This window comes from Centruroides vittatus, unplaced genomic scaffold (genome assembly GCF_030686945.1).
Source record: "Centruroides vittatus isolate TY-2023 unplaced genomic scaffold, ASM3068694v2 scaffold_654, whole genome shotgun sequence".
Taxonomy (NCBI): domain Eukaryota; kingdom Metazoa; phylum Arthropoda; class Arachnida; order Scorpiones; family Buthidae; genus Centruroides; species Centruroides vittatus.
In genome coordinates, this window is record NW_027122714.1 from 345,529 (window position 1) to 367,440 (window position 21,912).

The window sequence follows — 21,912 nt, forward strand, 5'->3', positions numbered from 1 at the left end:
CTTTGTACTTGATGCAATTCATCTAAAATAAGGTTTTTGACAGTTAAATGTTGCATGTACACATTTTCTTTTATTAACATTATTACAATATAGTTTTTCATTTGACAATTCATTTAATACAATGTGTATGGAATAATTAAGCTTGTGCTTCAGTTCTATTAAAATCTCTTACACAAGGAATGATACATCAAGCAGTTTTACAGCTTAAATCTGCTTGTTGGTTATAAATTATGCTTTTGGCAGGTACTTTGAAGTAGTTATACAGTGTTAATTCTTGCTACAAGTCTGCTGACAAGTTTCTCCATATCACTTTTGCGTTTGGCACTTGTTTCCAGCACCTCTTCGTGATTTGCCGTCTGAGTGGAGTCATATTCATCAATGCACACGTTTGTTATCAGTGACATGCCAAACACTCTGAGGCCGCAGTGACGGGCTGCAATCACTTCGTGTGCGGTGCTCATACCTATAATATGTCTATGTTTATGCTACGTCAATCTTGTTAAGCGTAAGACACTTTTTACTTACCCACTGCATCAGCTCCGAGTGTACGTAGGGCCCTTATTTCAGAAACCGTTTCGTATGATGGTCCTCCAACCATGGCGTACACTCCGTCTTTGATGTACTGGTCGAGATTCAATTCTTTGCCGATTTCCTTGGCTAGATTACGCAGTTTAAGATCATAGGAGTTACTCATCGGAGGAAAACGTGGTCCCCATCTGCCAAAAGAAAAAAAAAAAGGTGTAAGAAGATTATTAGAAAGGCAATTGTATAATCACTTGATCAAATACCTCTCATCATTCTTTCCTCTTAATGGGTTATCACCAGCAAAACCCGGAAAGTTGATATGGTCCTTAATCAACATTATATCACCCGCTCTGAAGTTGGGATTTAAACCGCCGGCGGCATTTGTGACAATCAATGTCTTGACTCCAATTAATTTCATAACTCGGACTGGCATTGCACACTATTATATTTGCATAATTCAACTTAGTTATTGTTAGTCTATTATTTTCTAAAATTACAAAACATTGAAACAAAAAAAAACTAATTACTAATTTTTTAAGCTTTAATCCTTTCACAATTTTTGAGGTAAAGTTAAATTGTTCATGTACACATTTTAAAAAGTGATAAAATTGACAAAACTTGTAAAATAGCAGTTAGATTGCACTGATGCCATATTGAAAGAATATCACAGTTCTTCCTTTGCAAAATGCCTTTGAAAATTAACTTTCACATGCAGAAATCCCAAGAGAATTAATCAATCTCCCCATTCAGTCTACCGGTAAGCTCATTTATAGAACCAATTTTCTTTCCAAACAAACTCTGCAAATAAGTTTGCTCAGGTGTATCTGAGAGACTGCCACATGGTAAGGTGTTTTCAAATAATAATTATTACAAAGATTAACTCTTGATAGTGAATATAAAAGCAAATAAGTTTTAAGTTAAATTTTTACTTTTGGTAAATTTGCTTTAAGAAATGCTCAACTGAACAGTATAAAGAATGTGTAAATAATTGCTCGAGAAGCCAGAAACTTGAATAAATATTCTCGTTTTAGAGTAAAATTGATTTCCAAATTTAGAAATGATACTTAATTTGATCTCGATACAACGTGGTGGTATAATGGTACACTTTTAGGCCAAATTCCATAATTTAATTGATTAAAATTTTGCATAAACATAGCCTGGAAATTTTGCAATTTGAATACAAATCAGATTTCGGTCGAACATGCAAAAAAAAATACACATTCAACAGTACAATACTAATTTTTGTATTGTGTTCTAAATGAGGAATTTTATTTGTTTTTATCCTATAACCGAGACGTGCTTTAATGGAGTAATTATACTGTTATGATAATTAGTAGTACTTTAGCATTGCTTCCCTCATTAATGTAATGGTATAATTAGACAGACCATTAAAGTATTTGTGGAGTAACTTCATTTAGCTCTGTTTGTATGCCAAAGATCTGCGTGTTTGTGTGTTTGTATGCCAAAGATTTCGATTGATCACGTTGCTTTTATTACAGTTTTTAGCTTCCCGAGTCAACTGTTCTCGTGGTATTTTCAAGAATTATCAATAATAAATGACCTTCAGCACTATCGACACAGTCATTTAATTAAATAAAGTAAATCCATTCACTTCTGACTTAATTTACCACAATAAATACGCACCTTCCACAAGGAATAACCTTCATAGACATGAAATCTACCCTGCATGCAGACCATCGGCACTCCGCATAGGGTTCCGAAGACCAACCTCCCCTTGTGTCCGGCCACTAAAGATCATCAATGTAAGCTCTCATAGGGTATATTTAATTACAGATACTAGAAGGCATACTCACCGGTACTGACCGGAAAGTTTGGTATGTCCTTATACATGAAAGACTCCTTGTTTTCTAGTATGTCGGCCAAGCCGCCCATACCACTCCCGCATATAATGCCGACATCCGGTCTCTGCTCGGTCTTGCCCAACAGGAAATTAGTTATTGATTCAATTTCTTCATAAGAATATCTGAAAAGTGATTGATCACAATCAGAACATTAACTAATTTAATTAATTAAAGATTTTTCTCCACAAAACACCAAAATTTCATCCAAAATTTCCACTTACTTGCTGCCATCCGTACGCACAGACCTGAAGGAACATTACAATATTTATTTACTGAACCATAATGCAAGCATTGCATTGCTTCCCGCAACCATCTTATCGCCACGGCGACGCCGGTCACATGACGCGCAGCATCCGGCTCATTTACATAATTCGCTTCGCTCGCGCGCGTATTAATTGCAATCGCTATTAAGTTAACACGGTTAAACGATCGATAATTTGAGATGATAATCGAATTATTCTCGCAGGGATGGCGGCGCGTGACGTCATCGTCTACGTACCCACACGAGCATTACGTTTTCCCATTAAACTAATTTCTTTTTCGAAATAATTCGTGTCCCATCCGCTAAATTAATTATCGCGATCTTAACCGAATTAATTACGTTTAATATTAGAGTAAGTTTTTTCCTCGTAAAATTTATTTTGAAATAAATTTTGCGTTAAATTACGTAATCGGGTAATGACGCAATATTCTTTAATCTCCATCCTTTTAATTAATCTTTTAAAGAATATTAAAAATTTAATAACCCTGATTTTTTAATTTTATCATTATTAACCGAAGAAAATTAATTCTGAAATAATAATAATTAGCGACGTCGTTACTTTTTAAATAATTATAATTATTATACGAAATTTTGTGACGTCAAGTCTAGAGGGCAGGCTTTAAAAACAAACATGTTGCCGGGCAATAGAAATTTAAATTCAAAACTGTAGAACACGTGATAGTAAATTTCGATTAAAATTTGTTTTTAACGAAAAAAAAATGGCAAAAAAAGTAAATAGTTGATAAATAATTATAATAGAAATTTAAGGTTAAAAAAATACTCAAAACTGCAGGCATTCCGTCCTTGAAAAAGAGGCGTAATTTTTCAAAAAACTCAAAAAAATATTATTTCTTACCCATCGGTTATTAAATCAGCCAAATCGGCATCGATGGACATGCCGCGCGTACGTTCGATCATACTCATGTTTATCGTCGATAGTTAAAAAACAGTAAACATTTTTTTAGATGAGGCACACTTGTAAAAACCTGATCGGAAAATCAGCTGCAAAGATGGAGGAGACGTCATTAGTCTCCACCCCGGAGACGACGACTCACTCATTGGTCAAATAGCTTGGCGTTAGTGACGTAGGACGTGCAAACGATCACGTATCCTCCTCGATTTTTATTATTATTAATGTCAAAATTCCTTTTAATTTTATAAATAAACAGTAATACTAAAGCAAGGTCAGTGGCGTAAGTCGAGAACCATGTTCAAGGACGAAACGCTTAGATAAATGTTTCGATCATACGCGCCATTTTGTGTTCGTTTTTTAAAAAAATAATCTCTTGCTGTAAACGAGATTTTATTGTGATCTCACACATACGTCACGGATTTTTGAATATTTAAAAATGCCGTTACGTGATTGGTTAAAATTTTACAAGAGTGAATATGAATGGCGACGTAAAAATTCATGGAACGCGACCCAATTCGATAAGAATCTTGCGTATTTCGTCGTATTTTAATAATTATTTGGCATGATGGATGATTTTTTGTATACAGGAAAACCTCATCAACGTTAGGAAGACAGCAAATACAAAATTGTAGGATGTACAGTATACGTAACAGAGAAACATGACGTTTTAGCTACATCTGTGACGCAAAAATGTTTAATTAATTTCAAACTTTGCTCTTAATTAAAATAGTCAATAAAATGGTTTAAATGTTTACCAAAAATTCTTTTGGCTTTGCCAGATCACAAGGCATATTCATAAATAATTTTTACGTATACTAATTTATAAATACTGCTACACTTATAAACAGAATATGTAGTTTGTGTTTTAGGTAAGTATACTTGATTATGTAAATAGATATAATATATAATATATATTTCTATATAAAGAGTGGATCAATAAATAACCAGCCAAAAGCAATATCATAGCTGCTTGTCCCAGCTGGTTATTTATTCATCTACCCTTATTAGGCTATATATATTTAAATGTATATAAAAATTAAAATAGCAGTCAAGAAAATACTGTACACATTTCTGCCCATATCACACATTTCTTGTTCAAATTTGATCTCAAATGAATAATTATGACAATTCTGATTGAATTTGAAAATGGATTCTAAATTAGGGCATGAAAATTTTAATTGCTTAACAATTTAACTGATATAAAATCAAATATTTATGATAAAAAATATTAAAAAATAAATCATTTGATTATTTAAAATATAATCACTATTTTTTATCACTCGCATAAAATAATGGAGTGTAACTACATTAAATGCATATCCACTTTTTTTCCATTCCCTTTTTAGAAATATAACTAATAAAATTTAATTGTTCCTTAGTCTTTTCCCTCTATTCAAAGATTTGTTTCTTCTCTGTGTAATTTGGCATGATTGAACCACAACACAGCAAATGCTGTGTTGTGGTTCAATCGTGTCCAAACAGAGTTTATACTATTATGAATTAAAATATGAAATTTGATTTCCATTGCAAATATTGTATCTTATATGGAATCATGCATACAGAATACAATAAATTCTGCTACTACATTGATGGTTGACAGCTATTGAAATCCATCATATTTTTTTTTCTTGGAGTAAAGAGAATTTTGAAGTTCTGACTGCAGATGGAATTTTGAAAATATGGTTGAAAATTTCAGTGCGTAACACAAGTAGATGCAAAATTTTAGCCATGCTAATCTAATTCATCTTTTTTGAATCTGAAACAGGCCCCCCAACCCTTCGGATATGATAAATTAATGTCAGAAATCGGAGATTAAATTTTAAAATCAATTAGTTGATTCCATAACCCTAAAATTAATGATTTTTTAATCTCTATTTTATTAATGTATATTCTGTACATCCTAAAGTATTCAAAAATTTTTTTGTATGTCTAATTCTATGGCTTATTTTAAATTTTATTTAGTAAAAATAAATGAAATTACTGAACTGAATGTAATTGAAATTTAATTGAAAAAACAAAGCTATTTCTATTATTTACTGATGTTTTTGTGGAAGAAGCCCATCAGACAATTCCAATTCAAATTACTTTTATTCTGAAAGAAAGCTTTTAAAAAACACAAGCACTTTCAGATGCTTATCTTCATGAGGAGTTAGCAAAATAATTTTTTCTTGTTGCCTTCTGAAGCATAAAGCCTGAAAATGCTTGAGCTTTCTATAAAATTTTTTAAGGTAATAATTATTTATTGTTCAACTACCAATATTCAGCAGAAAGAATAATTCAATAAACACCTTGGGCTGCTGAGAAGCATTTATTTGATGCTATACATTAGGCTGAAAACATTTGTGTATAGCAAATAAATGCTTCCCAGCATCTCAAGGTGTTTATTGATGAATTATTTATTGTTCTTACAAAACATATCAAATACAATATCATCAGCTAAACTGTAGTGACATTATATACAAGTGTTACGTATTTTCTCTGAAAAATAGTTGAAAGTAAAAGTAAAGTTTCTGTGTAATAGTATATTAGAAGCCGCTTATTATAGTCAGTTTCAGTTATAGTTATCATCATCAGGTAAATGGCATATCTAAGCTTGCTTATGCATAATCTTTTTCAATTGTAACCAGTGTTTTAAACATCAAGAAGTAATTGCATTAATTGTTATTTACATGCAATACAATGACTTAAATTGCTGGCATTTCTTGCTTCAATTATATACTGGTTGATTTATGATTATTGTAATTAATAATTACAACTGATATACAATCAAGTTATATCATTTTTAATAGTTTTGATGTAATTTAAGTTAGGGTAACTTTGACCCAAAAACAGAAAATGTTCATTTCCAATGTTACATAATTCAGTGAATTTTGACATGAAAAAAGTAGATGAAAGTACTAGTTAGATGTGCCAAATGGTTATGTAGTTCAAGCTTTTGCCAAGGCATACAGTACCTCTGATGTAAACAGCTGTTTTCATTAGTGAATACATACTTCCTACAACTTCTGAGTTTTTGTTTTGATAAGTACATTTTTTTAGACTTGCATACATATAGAAGTAATTAATGTTTAGAATTAAATTTATTATGTATTTTCTATTGACTACTTTAAACCTTGTGGTAACTTTGGCCCAAGATCTGGAGTAACATTAGTCCAACTTAGTTTCTTAGCTCCTTTATCATAATAATGCAAATACACTCAAACCTCTTTTTGTGCGGTCTATTTTTGTGCGATTTGTTTTGTGTGATTTTTTGTGTGCGGTATATGAATTTCAATCAAATTGGTATACTGCACAAAAATAATTGCACAAAACACATTGCACGTATAAAAAATCGCACAAAAAAAGACCGCACAAAAACAGGTTTGAGTGTAATGTTCTTCAAAGGCATTTTTGTTATATAAACATATTATATTTAGTTATTTTCTAATAATGTTAATTTTCTACCGTTACTTATGAAAGCTTGTTTACAAAAGTGTTTATTTTTCAATGTGCAAGTTGAACAACCTGTAGCTACAGTTTGTATTTTGCATCTCCAAAGAAGGACCAGTTATTAATGAAAAAAAGGCTCAAAGTGTTGGAGAAGCCTGTAAAATAGGATTGTATTCCATACAAATGAGAAGATACCTGGTAAAATAAATTCTCCAAAAAGATTTCAAAATGGAATCAATTTTCTGTTCCCGAGATCAACAATCTGATGTATTAATAATATACAGTATATACATGTTAATTTGTATAAGACTAACATTAACTCAAGGATATATTACACTCAAATCAATGAAATATAGTGTCAGGGACAAAGTTACCTCACAGCATGGTAACTTTGTCTCATACTTTCAATAATTTTTTAGACTAAAAACATGAAAAACTTAACCAACTTACTTAAATGTATGTATCCCCTACTTCATGCTCAATAGGAAACATATATTGCCACAATATTAATCAAATAGTGTCAAAATTTGCTCAAAATATTAAAAAATGACAGAGTTTTGGGCCAAAGTTATGTCAACTTAGGGTAGCCTTTTAAAGTCATAGTCAATAAAACCAGAAACATTTGTTATCAGTCATTTATTATATGAATATAGGCAAGTTCCAAGGTAATTACAATAATTAGTTTCTGCTGTATGTAGAAAAAAATATTCTCTTATTTATGTAAATCTGGAATATGCATAAATGATATAATGAAAGTAAAAAATGTTATATACTATAAAAGTGATTTTCATAAATTATTTGCTATTTATACATTATATAATTATTAAACTGGAAGGAGAGTGCTTATCAGATTATGACATTCTAGCATTTATATTTAAAAACTATCATATGTAAATTGTTATGCAGTTTGAAATACAATAATAAAAAGGCATAAAAACTGTATAATATTACAGAGCATTAATTGATTACAATACTTTTGTCATCAATGTTCAAAGTCAGTCTAGTTACAATTATGAAAACTCAAAACATTATATTCAAGTATGAAAGATAGATTGGCATACTTGACTCTCATTGCTGAAGTTCTAAAAAAATGGGTGCTAGTCACTGGTGGTGGTATGGTTAATGTGACCCCAGCAATAAGCACCAAATGATCAAAGTACCAGTTTTATTGTTTAATTTATTCATTAAGTCAATAATAATACAAATAATATAAAATATATATTATGTATATTTTGTATTATCCAGTAATCTTGTTCTTTTCTCTCTGTAATGAAGGTTTGATGAGAATAAAAGTCAGTTTTAGTGTAGAGTCCAAACTGAAAGGTCATATTTGTGTCTGTCCTTTTTGTTTTTTTACTCTTTCCTACACACATCATAAATTGTGTTGATATACTCGAGAGTACACTACGACTGCAAAAATATGACATATGTATATAAAGCACATATATATGTAGTATATGTATCAGGAAGCTTTTTACTTTTTGCTATAGATGTCAGATTTTGTCTTTATGCATTGCTAGTCATACCATTTCTTTTCAGTGCTGTTGGCTGTACAGTACAGCAACAAAATTTATATCTTTTGAATCTAGATACAACAGGAATCCTTTAACTAGGCTGAAAGTGTTAAATTTGAAAATATATTGTTATTTGAGGCTGTGGTTTATTCTTCAAAACTAAATTATAGCTTAGTTACCAAGGAATTCTTTATCTCTTATCTTCCATTAATTTATCAAAAAATAAATCTCTAAAAATTTTTTATGATAAATTGACTTTTACCATTATAGAAAAGATAATGGAATATAAATTGAGAATTTTGTTTCTTTCTAATTATAAATTATCTTAACAAAGCAAAATCTTCACAAAGGAATTATGTAGTAAATTGTATTCATTTGTTAATTGATATGATAGAAATTTGTTTTATTTATTGTGAAATATTCAATGATTTTCCAATATTTTCGAACTCCAGGAAACTACTATTACAGTCAAGCTAGTCTTTAATAGTAATTTCCTGGTTAAGTGCAATTGCTACTTGAAAAATACTAGAATAATCTCAACTACAGTGAAATTAAATCTTTATTTGTATCTGAATAATTACATGCAATAATTTTATAAAATTTTATCACTATTTCTTATCTAAATTTATCTATTTTAAGATAAATTTTTTGTTGTTTTGTAACAGCAAGCTTCAAACATTATATATCTACTATAATGTGTGTCTGTGTCATAATACAATACTTAAGTTTTTGCCACTATATTTTATTACAGCAAATATTTTCATTATATTTAATAATAATAAATCTATCAGTTGAGAAAATTGTGAAGTCTATGTTTAAAAGGTTTTGCAAATAAGCAGTAATTGAATCTACATTTACATCAGTGAATGATCTCTTGAGATAATGAAGAAATAAGCTTTCAAACATATAAGACCAACCAAAATTCAGAAAGAAATAATAAATAATTTTCTTACTATCTAAATTAAATAACAAACAGTAAAAGTTTTCAAAATATGAGGGAAAAAACTGATATTTAGGGCCAGATAATGATTTGTTTTTCATACTGTATGGAGTGGGAGGCAAAGAGAAGAGGAAGATCCAAATCAAAACAGGTCAGATTATCAAAAGGGATTATATAATACTAATATATTGAATAGAGAAGAATGGAGAGGAAACTTGAAGGACTTTTTTGGATTAGGAGACTGTCAGTATTCAAGAAATCATGAAGAGGGGGGGATGGTTCATACAAAACTTTTATTTCCAATATTATAGTAATTTGATAAAGTTCTATTGTCTGAAAATTTTGAATAAAACAAGTAAATATATGAATTTAAAGAACAAGTTTTCAAAATAATATTTGTATTGAAATATTCTACAAATCTTGATGTAAGAAGGCTTTCCATTTGCAATATTTTTTCATTGTTTGAAGCATATACTAATATGTTGTAATTTCATCTGTACACATATAATAAGTATTTTTAAGGAAAATTTTGTAAAATATACAAGTTGTTCACTTTATTAAAATACAATAATTCCATTGTAAATTCTGACAGTGCAAGTCTAACAACTTCCTAGTAGATAGCATATAAAATTAATTAATTAAAAGTAAAAATAAAAAAAATGTCAAGAATAAATTTAGAAAAGGGTTTAATAAAGTTAAATTAATATGAAGAATGATCCAAAACTCTGTTAACCATTGTAAAGACAAAATTGCTGCCTTTATTCAAATACTTTATTACTTATAAACTACAAAATCCTTTCCTAATTTGCATGAGCATTTCACGATGTTAACTTTTGGACCACCCTATTAATACAAATCCTTCTGAATAATTCGAATATAAAATTAATTTTAAGAAATAAATCCAAAACAGAATCTGCCCTTTGAAATGCAGTTTTGTAGTAGTAATATCTGCAGCTTACAGAATAATTAATTACTATTAATTATGTTAATTTATTCAGAAAGAAATTAAATCTTAATTTTAATTAAACCTACAATTTTTTAATTTTTTTTAAGAAACTAATTTAAACTAAAATTTGCCTTCCAGAGACAAACCTGGAATAAACTTAAGAACTAATTTTAAATTCTTTAAGCGTTAAATTATAATATTCAATAAGAAACTCGCCTGCTTTTGATGCCTTATCAAGCTTAATTAGACTGCAATTTGTAAAGATCCTAAGTTGTTCAGGCTCAGCTTAGGGGCCCTGAACAAGGGTACCGGTTACCACGGTGTTTACTTGTTTCTATTGTGTTAAAGCTGTTCGCAACTGTACTTAAAATTTTAGCGAATCAATGCAAATTTAAAAATGTAGATGCCAAAAAAAAATTATTTGAGGTATAAAACAAGTAAATTATGCATAAAACTTACGAACAGGTGACCTTTCTATCTGACATTTTACCTGTGACCTGAACTTGTTGCATTCGTGAGAATTCTCGCGTTTTGTGCAATATAATTTTCCTTACAGTTAAGCATTTATTGTATTTCCCGAGAGTGATTATTGTTCTTATACATCATTACAATTTGTACTTACGATCAGTATTTTTATTATATAAAAAATGCCATCCATATCACTAAAATTTGGCCCATTCGCAATGATACTAACGACCGATAGAGTAATAACACTGTTACCAATTGTCGCCGTTTATGTGTTAACGTTTCCGAACACGTAATCATTTACGCAACAATGACAATACTTACCCTTCCTAACACGTGACCAGCAATTGACAATTCCCTGATAAGTGACGTCAGTCATCGACCCACAACTTTACCAGTCCTTAATTATTTCCCATTATACATGTACTGTATTCCATAAAAACCTTTTCAAAATCTCGTATTTAATAATGTTTGTATTGGAATAATGAAATATTTTATTTTGTGTATATAATAAAGGAATTAAAGAATTAAACTAATTAAAATTAAATAGCAAAATTATTTTAAGGTAGCTGCGGCCTTCGTTTATAATCAAGACATTTGTAGTAATTAAATTTATAAATGTATTTTCAGCGTTGATTATAATTAAAGAACGATCGGAAGGAATGTTTCTGAATTAAATTTTAGGGGTTTAATGCTTAATTAACTTAAACTGGAGAGTACAATTAAGTACAATAGTTGAGTGTAAAAAATGTTCTATTGATTATGGCATTAATTAATACAATTTTTAAATTTATTGTTTTATGCTTAAAAAATCTTATAAGGAGTAATAATTTTCGAATGAATGTACTGTACGTACCTAAGGATGTTATAAGGAGTTTTACTCTTTAATAAGGAAACTGCCAAAATTTACAAATAAATATTTTTCTGATTTCTCGAGAATAGGAAACAATTGAAGATGGCAAAGAAGCCTGGATATGTGTTTTATAAAATAGTAAATACTTTATCATCCAAAGAAGCTGCTAACCATGTACAGTACATACTGTACATGTTATGGTGAGTCTGCCATATTAGATAGTCGTATATAAATTACAATAAGAAAAAATTGAGTTCATTTCTTTATAAAATTGATTATACACAATTAAATAGAAATCTGATAAAACTAAGTTATATTGTTTGATTTTTTAAAAAGTTTTTATGAAGCAATACCGGTTATTATATAGTGTTACTGAATTTTAATTATCATTGTTTATTGTTCGGGCTAGGATAAAAACTGAAACATGGATGCTAGATGTTAATGACACTACAGTGATATGAACCGTGAAAACAATATCGTAAAATTTAGGTTTATTATTTATTCGAAGATGTTTAGCTCGAAATGTAAATTTAGATAGCAATTGTAAGTTATAGGATACAAATGATTTGAAAGGTATGCACATAATACAAAGCGATCGATCCTGTATGTTCCTGTGATAACTGTAACAATTTGTGTGTGTTCGTATTAAAGATATTGTGTAAATCAATACAGAGGTTACAGCTAGAAACATGAAATTAATCATGAAAAGTAACTACAGAGGAGGGTCTCAGAACCAAAGATTTTAAATTAAAGGCGTAGGATCAAAATTTCGAAATTAATTTGGTTAGTTTATTATATTTTTGGACCCTTTTACAATATGTATTTCGTTAGTATTACTAAATGTAACTAGTAGAGATCAGGAAGTATCCAAAATAAATATCATTGTCTAGAAAACATTGTAAAGGGACAGAGGAAATACGTCATCGAAACGAAAAAGTCGATAATAAACAGAGGCATCGATAAGTCAAGGTCGCGCCATCTGTTATCTATTGTTGCGTCACGCTAACATTTCAAGATAACTCTAGAATAGTACGGAATTGTGGGATCGATAAATTAAGTTAAACTTAAATGGAGGCCAGGCGAGTCGGAATAGTGGGATACGGCCATTTAGGAAGATTTTTGTATCGTTCCCTCAGAGATTCGAACAATTTTCGAGTCGCTTTCGTATGGAATCGCACTCCCTGTGCTTTAGAAGACGTAGACGAGAACTTAGTATTGAGAGAACTCTCTGATTTCCACAGCCGACCGGCTGACGTCATAGTGGAAGTTGCCCATCCGGATATTACGGCAAAACACGGAAGTGACTTCGTAGCCGTTTCCGATTACGTCATCGGCTCCCCCACCGCTCTGGCAGATCCGGAAGTAGAGAGCCGCCTTCGCACAGCTGCCATACAACACGGGGTATACGTTCCCAGTGGTGCCCTCTGGGGAGGAGAAGATTTACAAAAACTAGCGGAAACTAATATGCTAGAATTTGCCAAAATCACAATGAGGAAGCATCCTTCTAGCATAAAATTAACGGGGGAGCTGAAAAAAAGAAACGAAGCGGTCATCGATCGGCCTGTTGTATTGTACGAAGGACCGGTGCGTGAGATTTGCAAAATGGCTCCCAACAATACTAATACCATGGCCACCGCCGCAATAGCCGCTCATAATTTGGGTATGGACGGGGTGATGGGGTGTTTGGTGGCAGATCCCTCGTTGGAAAAGCATCACGTGGTCGAAGTAGAAGCTCGAGGACCACTCGTCGACGGGGAACGATTTACAGTGCATACAATACGAAAGAATCCCGCAACACGCGGTGCAGTTACGGGTATGGCCACTTACAATGCATTTTTGGCAAGCCTTCATAGAGCCACGAGTAAAGGACCGGGTATCCATTTGTGTTAGCATAAATTAACACAAGTGAATATGAGATTTAGCATGGATTCGTGTACATTGGTACCTTTTTAAAAGAAACAAATTTCTGAATTTGTAATTTATTCAAGTGATTAAATAGAGTTGCAAAAGGTTTTTTTATTATTATTATTATTTGAAATCGTTCTGCCCCAAGATATAGAAATCTTAAGGTTGAGAAATTTGATCTCTGGTCTTTGATAATCTGTTGTTAATGCTTTCGAAATAGTATCTAAGGTAAATAGGAGATTAGCAAACACAATGGAAATCAAACTTTTATCTACATTAAATTTCTTACGCCTAAACGTACTTTTTAAACTAGTTTTTTAAATTGCTATCGGCGATTTTTTTAAATTTGTTCACACAAAAAAAATCTATGAACATAAAGCTGTTTATGTTTACAGAATACAGAAACACGATATCTTATACCGTATTGATTCGGAAAAATAAGAAAATTTTATACAGAGTGGCCCAAAAATTCAATCATTATAAAGATTAAATTATTCAAAGATTTTTATTACTTACAAAATGGAGCTCTTTTTATTCAATTATGGAAATTCCAATGCTTTAACATATTTTCTTGCAAAAATGCCCATAACAGCCATGGACCTTCCTTATATTACACGAAGTATTCTTATTGTTGATTGCTTTTTATTCATAAACTCCCATAAAAATAAAATTATTTATTTATTTGGATTACGAATTGGATTATTTGTTATTTATATACGGCGGGCGATCTGCCGAGAGAAGACGCCTCTCGAAAGGACTTTTTTTTTGGGAAACTGGCCCCTATTTAGGTGTTACAAACGTGAAGAAACCCTGGAAAACTCCGTGACTAGTGGATGTTGGCGCGAACCCAAGACCAACTTCTAGTGCCAACCAGTGGCCGAGTGGATAAAGCCGTTCAACGGTTTTATCCACTCGGCCACTGGTGGGCACCATTATTTGGATTATGTAATCCTGTACACAGAATTACATAATCCAAATAATTCGTAATAATTCCATTGTTCGTCTATTTTTAATGTTTTTTAAAATCAGTTCTTCAGTTATTTCTTCCCTTTCCATTGATTTAATAGAAAAAAGCGCAGGGAGGCTATCATGAGAAATCGAACCGGGACCTCCACTTAGCCATTAATATTCTCGAGTAGCCATGGCTAATTGATTATGGTAAGAATTGAAATAAATTCTTATTTCAATTCTTACCATAATCAATTAGTTCAGATATTTACTCATTTTAGTAATCAGATTATATGAAAAAATATTTTATTCTCCCAATTTTGATTTTTTTCGACAATTTTGCAATATTCATAAATTTTCATCGGATAAGATGAAAGAAAAATTGTTCTTTTGCAGCTCATTATGAATTATCAATCGATACAAATGTGCTGAATTAGCACATTTATATCATAGAAGATAATGTTATTTTCGTTTTGTTATGAAAATTTGATTAGAAAAGGCGAGTTCCATGAAAGTTGCTTAACTGAAATGACTTCGAGTCTTGGAAATCATCTTTTCTAGAATTCAGTTATGGACAACATTGCGAATTTCTATAGAAAATCTTCAATGCTGCCATGCATAATTTATTTGTGATTCTCATCAAGAAATCAAATCAAAAGTAGTCATCGGATCTGGGTTCGAATTCATACTAGATCCACTAAATTTATCATAGGCATAGATTCTCATCCCTCGCCAATGCTAGCCGATCCGTATTGTCGGATCTCTAATGATTAAATTGTGGCGCCAATCAATTTCGAGAGATTAACTCCTGGAGTTTAGGATTCTACAAAACATTTCAAAAGTAACAACTATACATAACCGCGTGATAAGCTATTTGTCTATTTCCATAAATAATACGGGTTCGAATCCACTTAAGATTTCGTGAATCTTCATGGCCTTCCACGGATCCTGGATATCTGGAATCTTAAATTGATTGAAAATGTCCACTTGATAAACAATTCGTATCTGATTGGCCATTTTATATTTTGGAAAGCACCGAATGAAATTTCACTTACACTATTACCTCTTTCATCAGTAGGTTCGATTATCGATATACGCTAAACAATGGGTGTAAGATAATGTAATCAATGTCTGTTATCCAATATCACCTTTGAAGTAAACAGATAAGAATCTGGTTTTTCCTTCTAGTTAACACATGATAGAAAGAAAAATTGCAGGGAGTTTTAGTGTTTTTTGAAGGAAATTTATGGATTGTTTTTGGCCAATTGATTTTTAATTAGCATAAAATTCTAAAAATAATGGATCTTATAGTTTTAGCTATAGTAATTTATAAATAAATTTGTTTCAGCATGGTCTTGGTGGTGTAGCAAGTACTATAGAATATTTTCAAGGTGAATCAACAAGCGAGCAATATGTTTGGTTTGTAGATTTATAATCATTCAAATCTCTTGGCACGGATTTCTTAAGATTACGAGCAATTATTTATTGTGACATCGTCAAAATGCCGGGCTGCAATTTTTAATTTATTTAATTTAAAATATATGCTCTCCACCTCAATTTATTAGTAGTGGCTTGCACCTGTACATCGTACTTTTCTTTTAACAGTAGAGTCGTGCTGATCATCTATTAATTACTTTCAGGGGAAAAGAATTTTAAATTGAAATAATGTGTCTTCCGGTTTGCATTAGAAGTCCGTATATGGTTAATCTGGGCCTCCTGCCTCTAAGGTTTTCATATCTGGTCTCTTATTTCATCTATCTAATTCCAGAGATTAACGAAAGACGGACGACAGTGGAAATTTATACGTCTACAATTTTTCAAATCGCAGCCCAATGAATAAGTCGAATGGTAATTAAACATATTTCAGCCAAAATTCCCCAAAAATTACACGTTACCAAAGTAAAAATTCCAGATGCAATAGATGTATTAGCTTTAGAACAAACCTATGGAATCTTGAACCGTTCTAGTAATTTGGATTATACTAAAAATTACAATTATAAACTATTTTTCTCTTTTAAAATGTTTTGTATATATGAAATTAATGAAACAAGATCAAAGAGCTTATCTTTTATATATTTTCCTACTGAGGATAAAGTAGTTCCCCTATTTACAACAATAAAAGGGGGTGTGATATAAGTGCAAACTGCAAATGTTTATAGTCTTTTATCTCAAACATAACAATAAAGGGAAACTACGTTACAACACATCATCTCCCTTTATTACATGCTTAAATTATACAAAAATCTAATATTTATCTACGAACAAATTGCTTCCAGTGTAGGAAAATACACGAAAACACTGAGAAATTTAAAGAAATTTATAACTCACCCATCTAGTGTTGAGTTGGGCATTTTCAAACGTTGGCGAGTTCTCTTAAACGAAACAAAAACGAAACTTTTATTACACACAATTGCACTTTTATTGCTTATCACTAAGTCACGTGAACATAATGATAGATTGCCTGAAAAATATTTAATTGTTGTTAATGCATGATAATATTGTTTAGTGGGAATTTTTTTAAAATTTGTTCTGCTTTATCGTTTGATTAAATTAATGTCGCAACATTTTTGCATTATTCTTTAAGCATTACTTAACTTTTTTTACATATATATTAAAAAAATGTACAAATCATAATGGCTTCAGATAAAATAATTGGATATTTTAAATATAAAATAAATTTCGTAATTGTAAAATTATTACAGAAATGTAGAAATTCATCTTTGTAAATTATTAGTCTTCTGTTTAAAATATAATAAGAATTAGATCAAAATAATCTGAATACTTCTATTAAAATTTTCCAATATTTAAGTGCAATCATGTTTCATATTATTTAAAAGGCAAATAAAACTTTAAATTGCATCAATTGGATCATCAATATAAACTTAGTACCTTCCAAAAAATGGTTAAAGTATTAGAGAAAAGGGTTAGATGCCAGTTTGAATTAACAAACTAAAAACCCAGGGTGCATATTATTAAATTTAAACTGATACATGTTTAAAACCTCAAAACATTGTATTAATCATTATATTTTTGAGATTAACAAATGAAAATTCATTAATTACTAAATTTTTCTTCTAAAATTCCATTACTATAAGAATTTTTGTTTCATTCTGTATTCTCTTACGTTTGTGGATTGTTTACAAAGCTAAAATAATTTGTAAATAAAAAAATTATTAGCTGTTTGTAAGATTATAAACAAAATGTCATTTCAAATATATTGGATCATTCTTTTATAGTTAAAATGTTTCAATTAATTGAGAAAATAATACACTCTCTTATGATATCAATGCAAGGATTCTATTTTATAAATTCTTTTTCAGACAATTTTGAGACAATTTATTATGTTGATTCAAATTAACAATCTGTTAATGATTAGAAGTGAGGAAATTATATGAATTATGAAATTTCTAACATCAAAATTAGGCTGTTTGTATTCTTTGACAAAAATAGTCATCAGTAATTACAATGAGTGTGCATTATGTACTCAGATAATTGTCCAATTTCTGCAAAACTTAGTTTTACTGTCTCAGACATGTAAATAATTAGTTACGGTCCAGTTGCACACCAGGTAATGCTACCAGTCTTAAAATTGTTATCCCTAGTATCACATAAAAAGGTTCAATGTATTCAGAATTTTCAGTGTACCTACTATTGTTTGGAGGTCTTAAAACACAAAGCTATTACTCACAACTGGTATAGTTTAAAAAGGCAGTATCACTGAGCTGAGAAAAGCAGGATGTCCATTTCTCCAAACTGCTGCTATCTGAGCCATTCTGACCTGACTGTGGTGATATTGGAAAGTGGATATGTGAGGTCATACATATGTGGCAGGCAGGCTTTAGATGCCCCAGACAGACTACTAGGAGAGATGATCACACGAATACTCTACCTGCATCTTTGTATACCATTCAGAAACAGGTGGAAGTCTTGCTACGGAACTCTGTATTTTCCCTTACCATTGGTAAACAATTATCAAAGGCAAATTTGTGTATATAGCAACTGCTATGCATCCTGCCATTAACATCCAAACAATGTCAGTTTCATTTGCAGGGTGCTATGACAGAGAAACATGACTGCTACAGACTAGCAGTGCATCAATCATCTCTAGTGAAAAATCTTAGTTCTGTTTGAGAACAACTAGTTTGGAGGAGCACTGTTGAGTGCACCAATACCATTTTTACTATTAAGTGGTACACAATGCCACAACTGTTGGTATGCTGATATGAAGAGCTATCTGGTATGTAGATATACTGGCATGAGGAACATTGATGGCACAGCAATACATTCAGGAAATCCTGTATTTAGTGTTGCCATTCATGACAGGACTACAAACATCCATTTTTCAGCAAGATAATGTTCACAACTGGAGTTTCCCAGGAATGTGTTATGTTGCCACTCTTCCTTGACCTGTTGACCCCAAATTTGTCCCCCATTGAACATTCATGAAACTAGATGGGACACCAGTCTGGCCATCTACAACTATGGGGAATCTAGAGTAGCAGTTGCAATATCTGTAGACAAATCTGTCACATGACAGCATAGTGCATGTAAGCACAACCATATTGCAATATGTATGCAAGTAACAGGCAGTTTCTACAAGGTACTAAAAGGTTAATTTGAATTGTACCATTGTTCCACAGGAAATTATCCCTTTGCTATATGTTGATCACTTATTATCAAAGTCATTATGTTTGCAGTAAAAGTTTCATTCTATTCCAATGCATTCTCGGTTGGTTGTATAATTCACTTTTATCAGTGTATATCATTGTTTTTTTTTTGGAAATTTCCTATAAATTGCTGTAATTCTAACAATACATTTGATTTGTTAAGTTATAAGTAAAGAAAATAATTAAGTATTTATAATGTAATTGCCATCATTTATATTTTAATCATCAATGAAATAATCACTTTTAAATATAAGCATTTATTGTTAAATTAAGAAATATTTAACAATGTTTAGAAATGAAAAAAAATATTAGTAGAACACACAAAATATATTAATCTTATAAGATGCACATAACAAATTAAAACCTGACTGAATCTAAAACATCACAAATAATTTTACAATAAGGGAAAAGTTACTTAATATTTACATTAGCTAAAGTGGAAGCTTTTATTATGCCTTTATCTTTGACAACAAAAGGTACTCCTTTGTAAGTGGCTACACAATTTGCGTCTGTTTTCAGATCAGGTGCAACTTGCTCAAATATCTTCTTTTTAGGATTCAGTAAGGTGTCTGGTTCACCAAGATATCCCTCAAAGGATACCCTGTCTCCCGGAACACAGCCGGACGGAGGATTCAGGATTTCTACTTTTTCGGGGGTAGATGCACACATCACCATTGCCTCTGACAAGATCCCTCTCATCTTGGCCGGCTTGAGATTGCACAATACAACAACCCACCGGTTTTGCATTTCTTCTAGTGGCACAAACTTCACCAGACCAGACACGACGGTTCTCGGCTTATCTTCACCCAAATCTATCTGTTCGACGTAAAGAGAATCTGCATCCGGATGTTTGGAAACAGTCTGAATGATCCCGATTCTGAAATCCAGGCGACTGACGTCGACCGGTCGTGCATCTCCATCCCCGTCGGCTTTCGGTTTTGGAGTTTTCTTTTCTAGTTTTTTTGGCTTACTGGGTTTGTCATTTTTGTCATGTTTAGGAGGTGACTCATCTTTTACTTGGCTAACAACTGGAACATTACTACTGCTTTGAACTGGTGTTATAACAGGTACAGGTTCAATTTCTACTTTATTTGAAGGTAATGGAATCTGTTTTAAACCATGTTTAGTTTCTAAATCGATTAATTTCGATTTCCATACCTCTACTTCATCTTGTAATTGCTTATTTTCCAATTTTAGTTTCTTTTCTTGCTCGGAATATACTCTCTTTTTCATCTGCTCCAACATTTTATACGATCTCTCAATGATTTCATTCATAGCTTTGGCTCTCTCCGATAAACGTACAACAACTTCTTCCAACGTCATTTTTTATTATCTAAAACGACAATAATTGTTAACGTAAGTTCCGTTTATTTACTGTAAAACTAAATATTTAACACAAGACGAAAAATACCAACCACGTTCACACAGCGAGTACAAACGACAGCGCACCCTACTATCACTTTTCTAGAGGAAAAAATTTAATATTTAAAAAAATATATATATTTTTTCGTTTATCAAATTTTTATTGGTTTTTTTTAAATTAAATTTTTTAATTTTTTAAAAATTCGAGAAACAGCCGAAGTCGATCTTGAAAAATTTTATGAAGATTTTTCATTCGAATCCGTATTCCAGCGATGTTGAATACTGATAGTGGGTTCGCACCTGATCAAGAATGTGGGCGCGTAAATTTTTACGGGTTTTCTTTACGTGTGTAACATTTAAATACTGGTCCGTTTCCCACAAATCCTTGCGGGGCACACCCCATTGGTAGCTCGCCCATGTGTTACATTGCCTTGTCCTATCAATCCAATTCCTGCAAAAATATTGTTTTTCTTTAACTCTCTTTCCCTGTGGACTCTAAGAAGACCCTTTTTTGCCAATTCATTATGAGTTTGGTCAGAACTGAAATGGAGCAGCCGGATGGTAAGGAACGGGGTTTGATACATTCTAGACGGACTACCACCGAAACATTCTTGCGGTTTTTCAACCCGTCCGGATTCGATCCCGAATCCTCCGGAGCGGTAAACTGTCATGTTGAGGGCCTACTCGAATTCATTAAAAACTGACAAGAGCTCCTGCACGATTTTCCTGGCACTTGAACAAGAGGTTTAAGCAATGTCTATAAATACAATGACAGGACACCAATGTATCCTATGGAGCCGCCATATTGGGCCCTTAGTTCCAAGGTCACGGTATAGATTTCATGCTATGTACAGCACGTACAGTAAACTGCATGTTTTTTCAAGTTCGAGTCACAGAATTCCTTTTATAATTTCAAATTTCCTGCTAAAAGAAAACATGAATTCTAGAAGTGGAAAATAATTTTCTGTAGTCTTCTAAGCAAGTCTTCTGTAGTCTTAATCATTATTTATTAAAACATTTATTAGTAGCGAAGTTGCAGCGCCGACGTTCGAAGTTCACGTTTTAGAGATGAAAACTTCGGCCGCAACTTCGCTATTATATTACAAATTTCACGCAGCAGAAATCATCACAATAAAAACAACAGCAATTTAATTAATATAAATGTTTTTGAAAAATAATTGGTTAGTGAATATTTCTTATGATGATAATATGTGGTTCCTGTGATAAATATGTTTTGAAATCTGAAAAGCAATATGTAGTGTCCTAAAAGCATTGTTAGAAAAAGCTTGTAAAATGTAAGCAGAGGATGTTTTTTCTTAAC

General features: G+C 31.5%; 3 protein-coding genes across 7 annotated transcripts; 1 reads left to right on the forward strand and 2 right to left on the reverse strand.

Annotated features, from left to right (window-relative positions):
* Nucleotides 1–50: 50 nt before the first annotated feature.
* On the reverse strand, nt 51–17,049 carry LOC136989538 (purine nucleoside phosphorylase-like). 5 transcript variants are annotated; one of them, XM_067287744.1, is made up of 7 exons: nt 3,506–3,893; nt 2,609–2,632; nt 2,340–2,509; nt 2,170–2,273; nt 789–964; nt 526–716; nt 51–463 (listed from the first exon to the last, which is right to left on the reverse strand). In XM_067287744.1, the coding sequence occupies exons 1-7, from the start codon at nt 3,571–3,573 to the stop codon at nt 258–260; spliced, it is 939 nt and encodes a 312-aa protein (XP_067143845.1). In that variant the 5' UTR covers nt 3,574–3,893; the 3' UTR covers nt 51–257. The 5 variants fall into 5 exon arrangements, with proteins under 5 accessions (XP_067143845.1, XP_067143847.1, XP_067143848.1 ...); XM_067287746.1 differs by lacking the exons at nt 2,609–2,632; nt 3,506–3,893 and adding an exon at nt 16,891–17,049; XM_067287747.1 differs by lacking the exons at nt 2,609–2,632; nt 3,506–3,893 and adding an exon at nt 11,014–11,160.
* On the forward strand, nt 12,031–13,722 carry LOC136989551 (aspartate dehydrogenase domain-containing protein-like). Its single transcript, XM_067287766.1, has one exon. The coding sequence runs from the start codon at nt 12,778–12,780 to the stop codon at nt 13,597–13,599; it is 822 nt and encodes a 273-aa protein (XP_067143867.1). The 5' UTR covers nt 12,031–12,777; the 3' UTR covers nt 13,600–13,722.
* Nucleotides 17,050–19,478: 2,429 nt separating the features above from the next.
* On the reverse strand, nt 19,479–20,681 carry AIMP1 (aaRS-interacting multifunctional protein 1). The gene is made up of 2 exons (XM_067287730.1): nt 20,645–20,681; nt 19,479–20,562 (listed from the first exon to the last, which is right to left on the reverse strand). The coding sequence occupies exon 2, from the start codon at nt 20,550–20,552 to the stop codon at nt 19,641–19,643; it is 912 nt and encodes a 303-aa protein (XP_067143831.1). The 5' UTR covers nt 20,553–20,562; nt 20,645–20,681; the 3' UTR covers nt 19,479–19,640.
* Between the last annotated feature and the right edge of the window lie 1,231 nt (nt 20,682–21,912).

Bases quoted from the DNA above. Each gene is read 5' to 3' on its own strand.
- LOC136989538 (XM_067287744.1), bottom strand. From the start codon at position 3,573: ATGAGTATGATCGAACGTACGCGCGGCATGTCCATCGATGCCGATTTG. The intron at 2,633-3,505 runs GTAAGAAATAAT...ATGTTCCTTCAG, and splicing joins GCTGATTTAATAACCGATGG to GTCTGTGCGTACGGATGGCA. The intron at 965-2,169 runs GTGCGTATTTAT...CAAATATAATAG, and splicing joins AAGGTTATTCCTTGTGGAAG to TGTGCAATGCCAGTCCGAGT.
- LOC136989551 (XM_067287766.1), top strand. From the start codon at position 12,778: ATGGAGGCCAGGCGAGTCGGAATAGTGGGATACGGCCATTTAGGAAGA.
- AIMP1 (XM_067287730.1), bottom strand. From the start codon at position 20,552: ATGACGTTGGAAGAAGTTGTTGTACGTTTATCGGAGAGAGCCAAAGCT.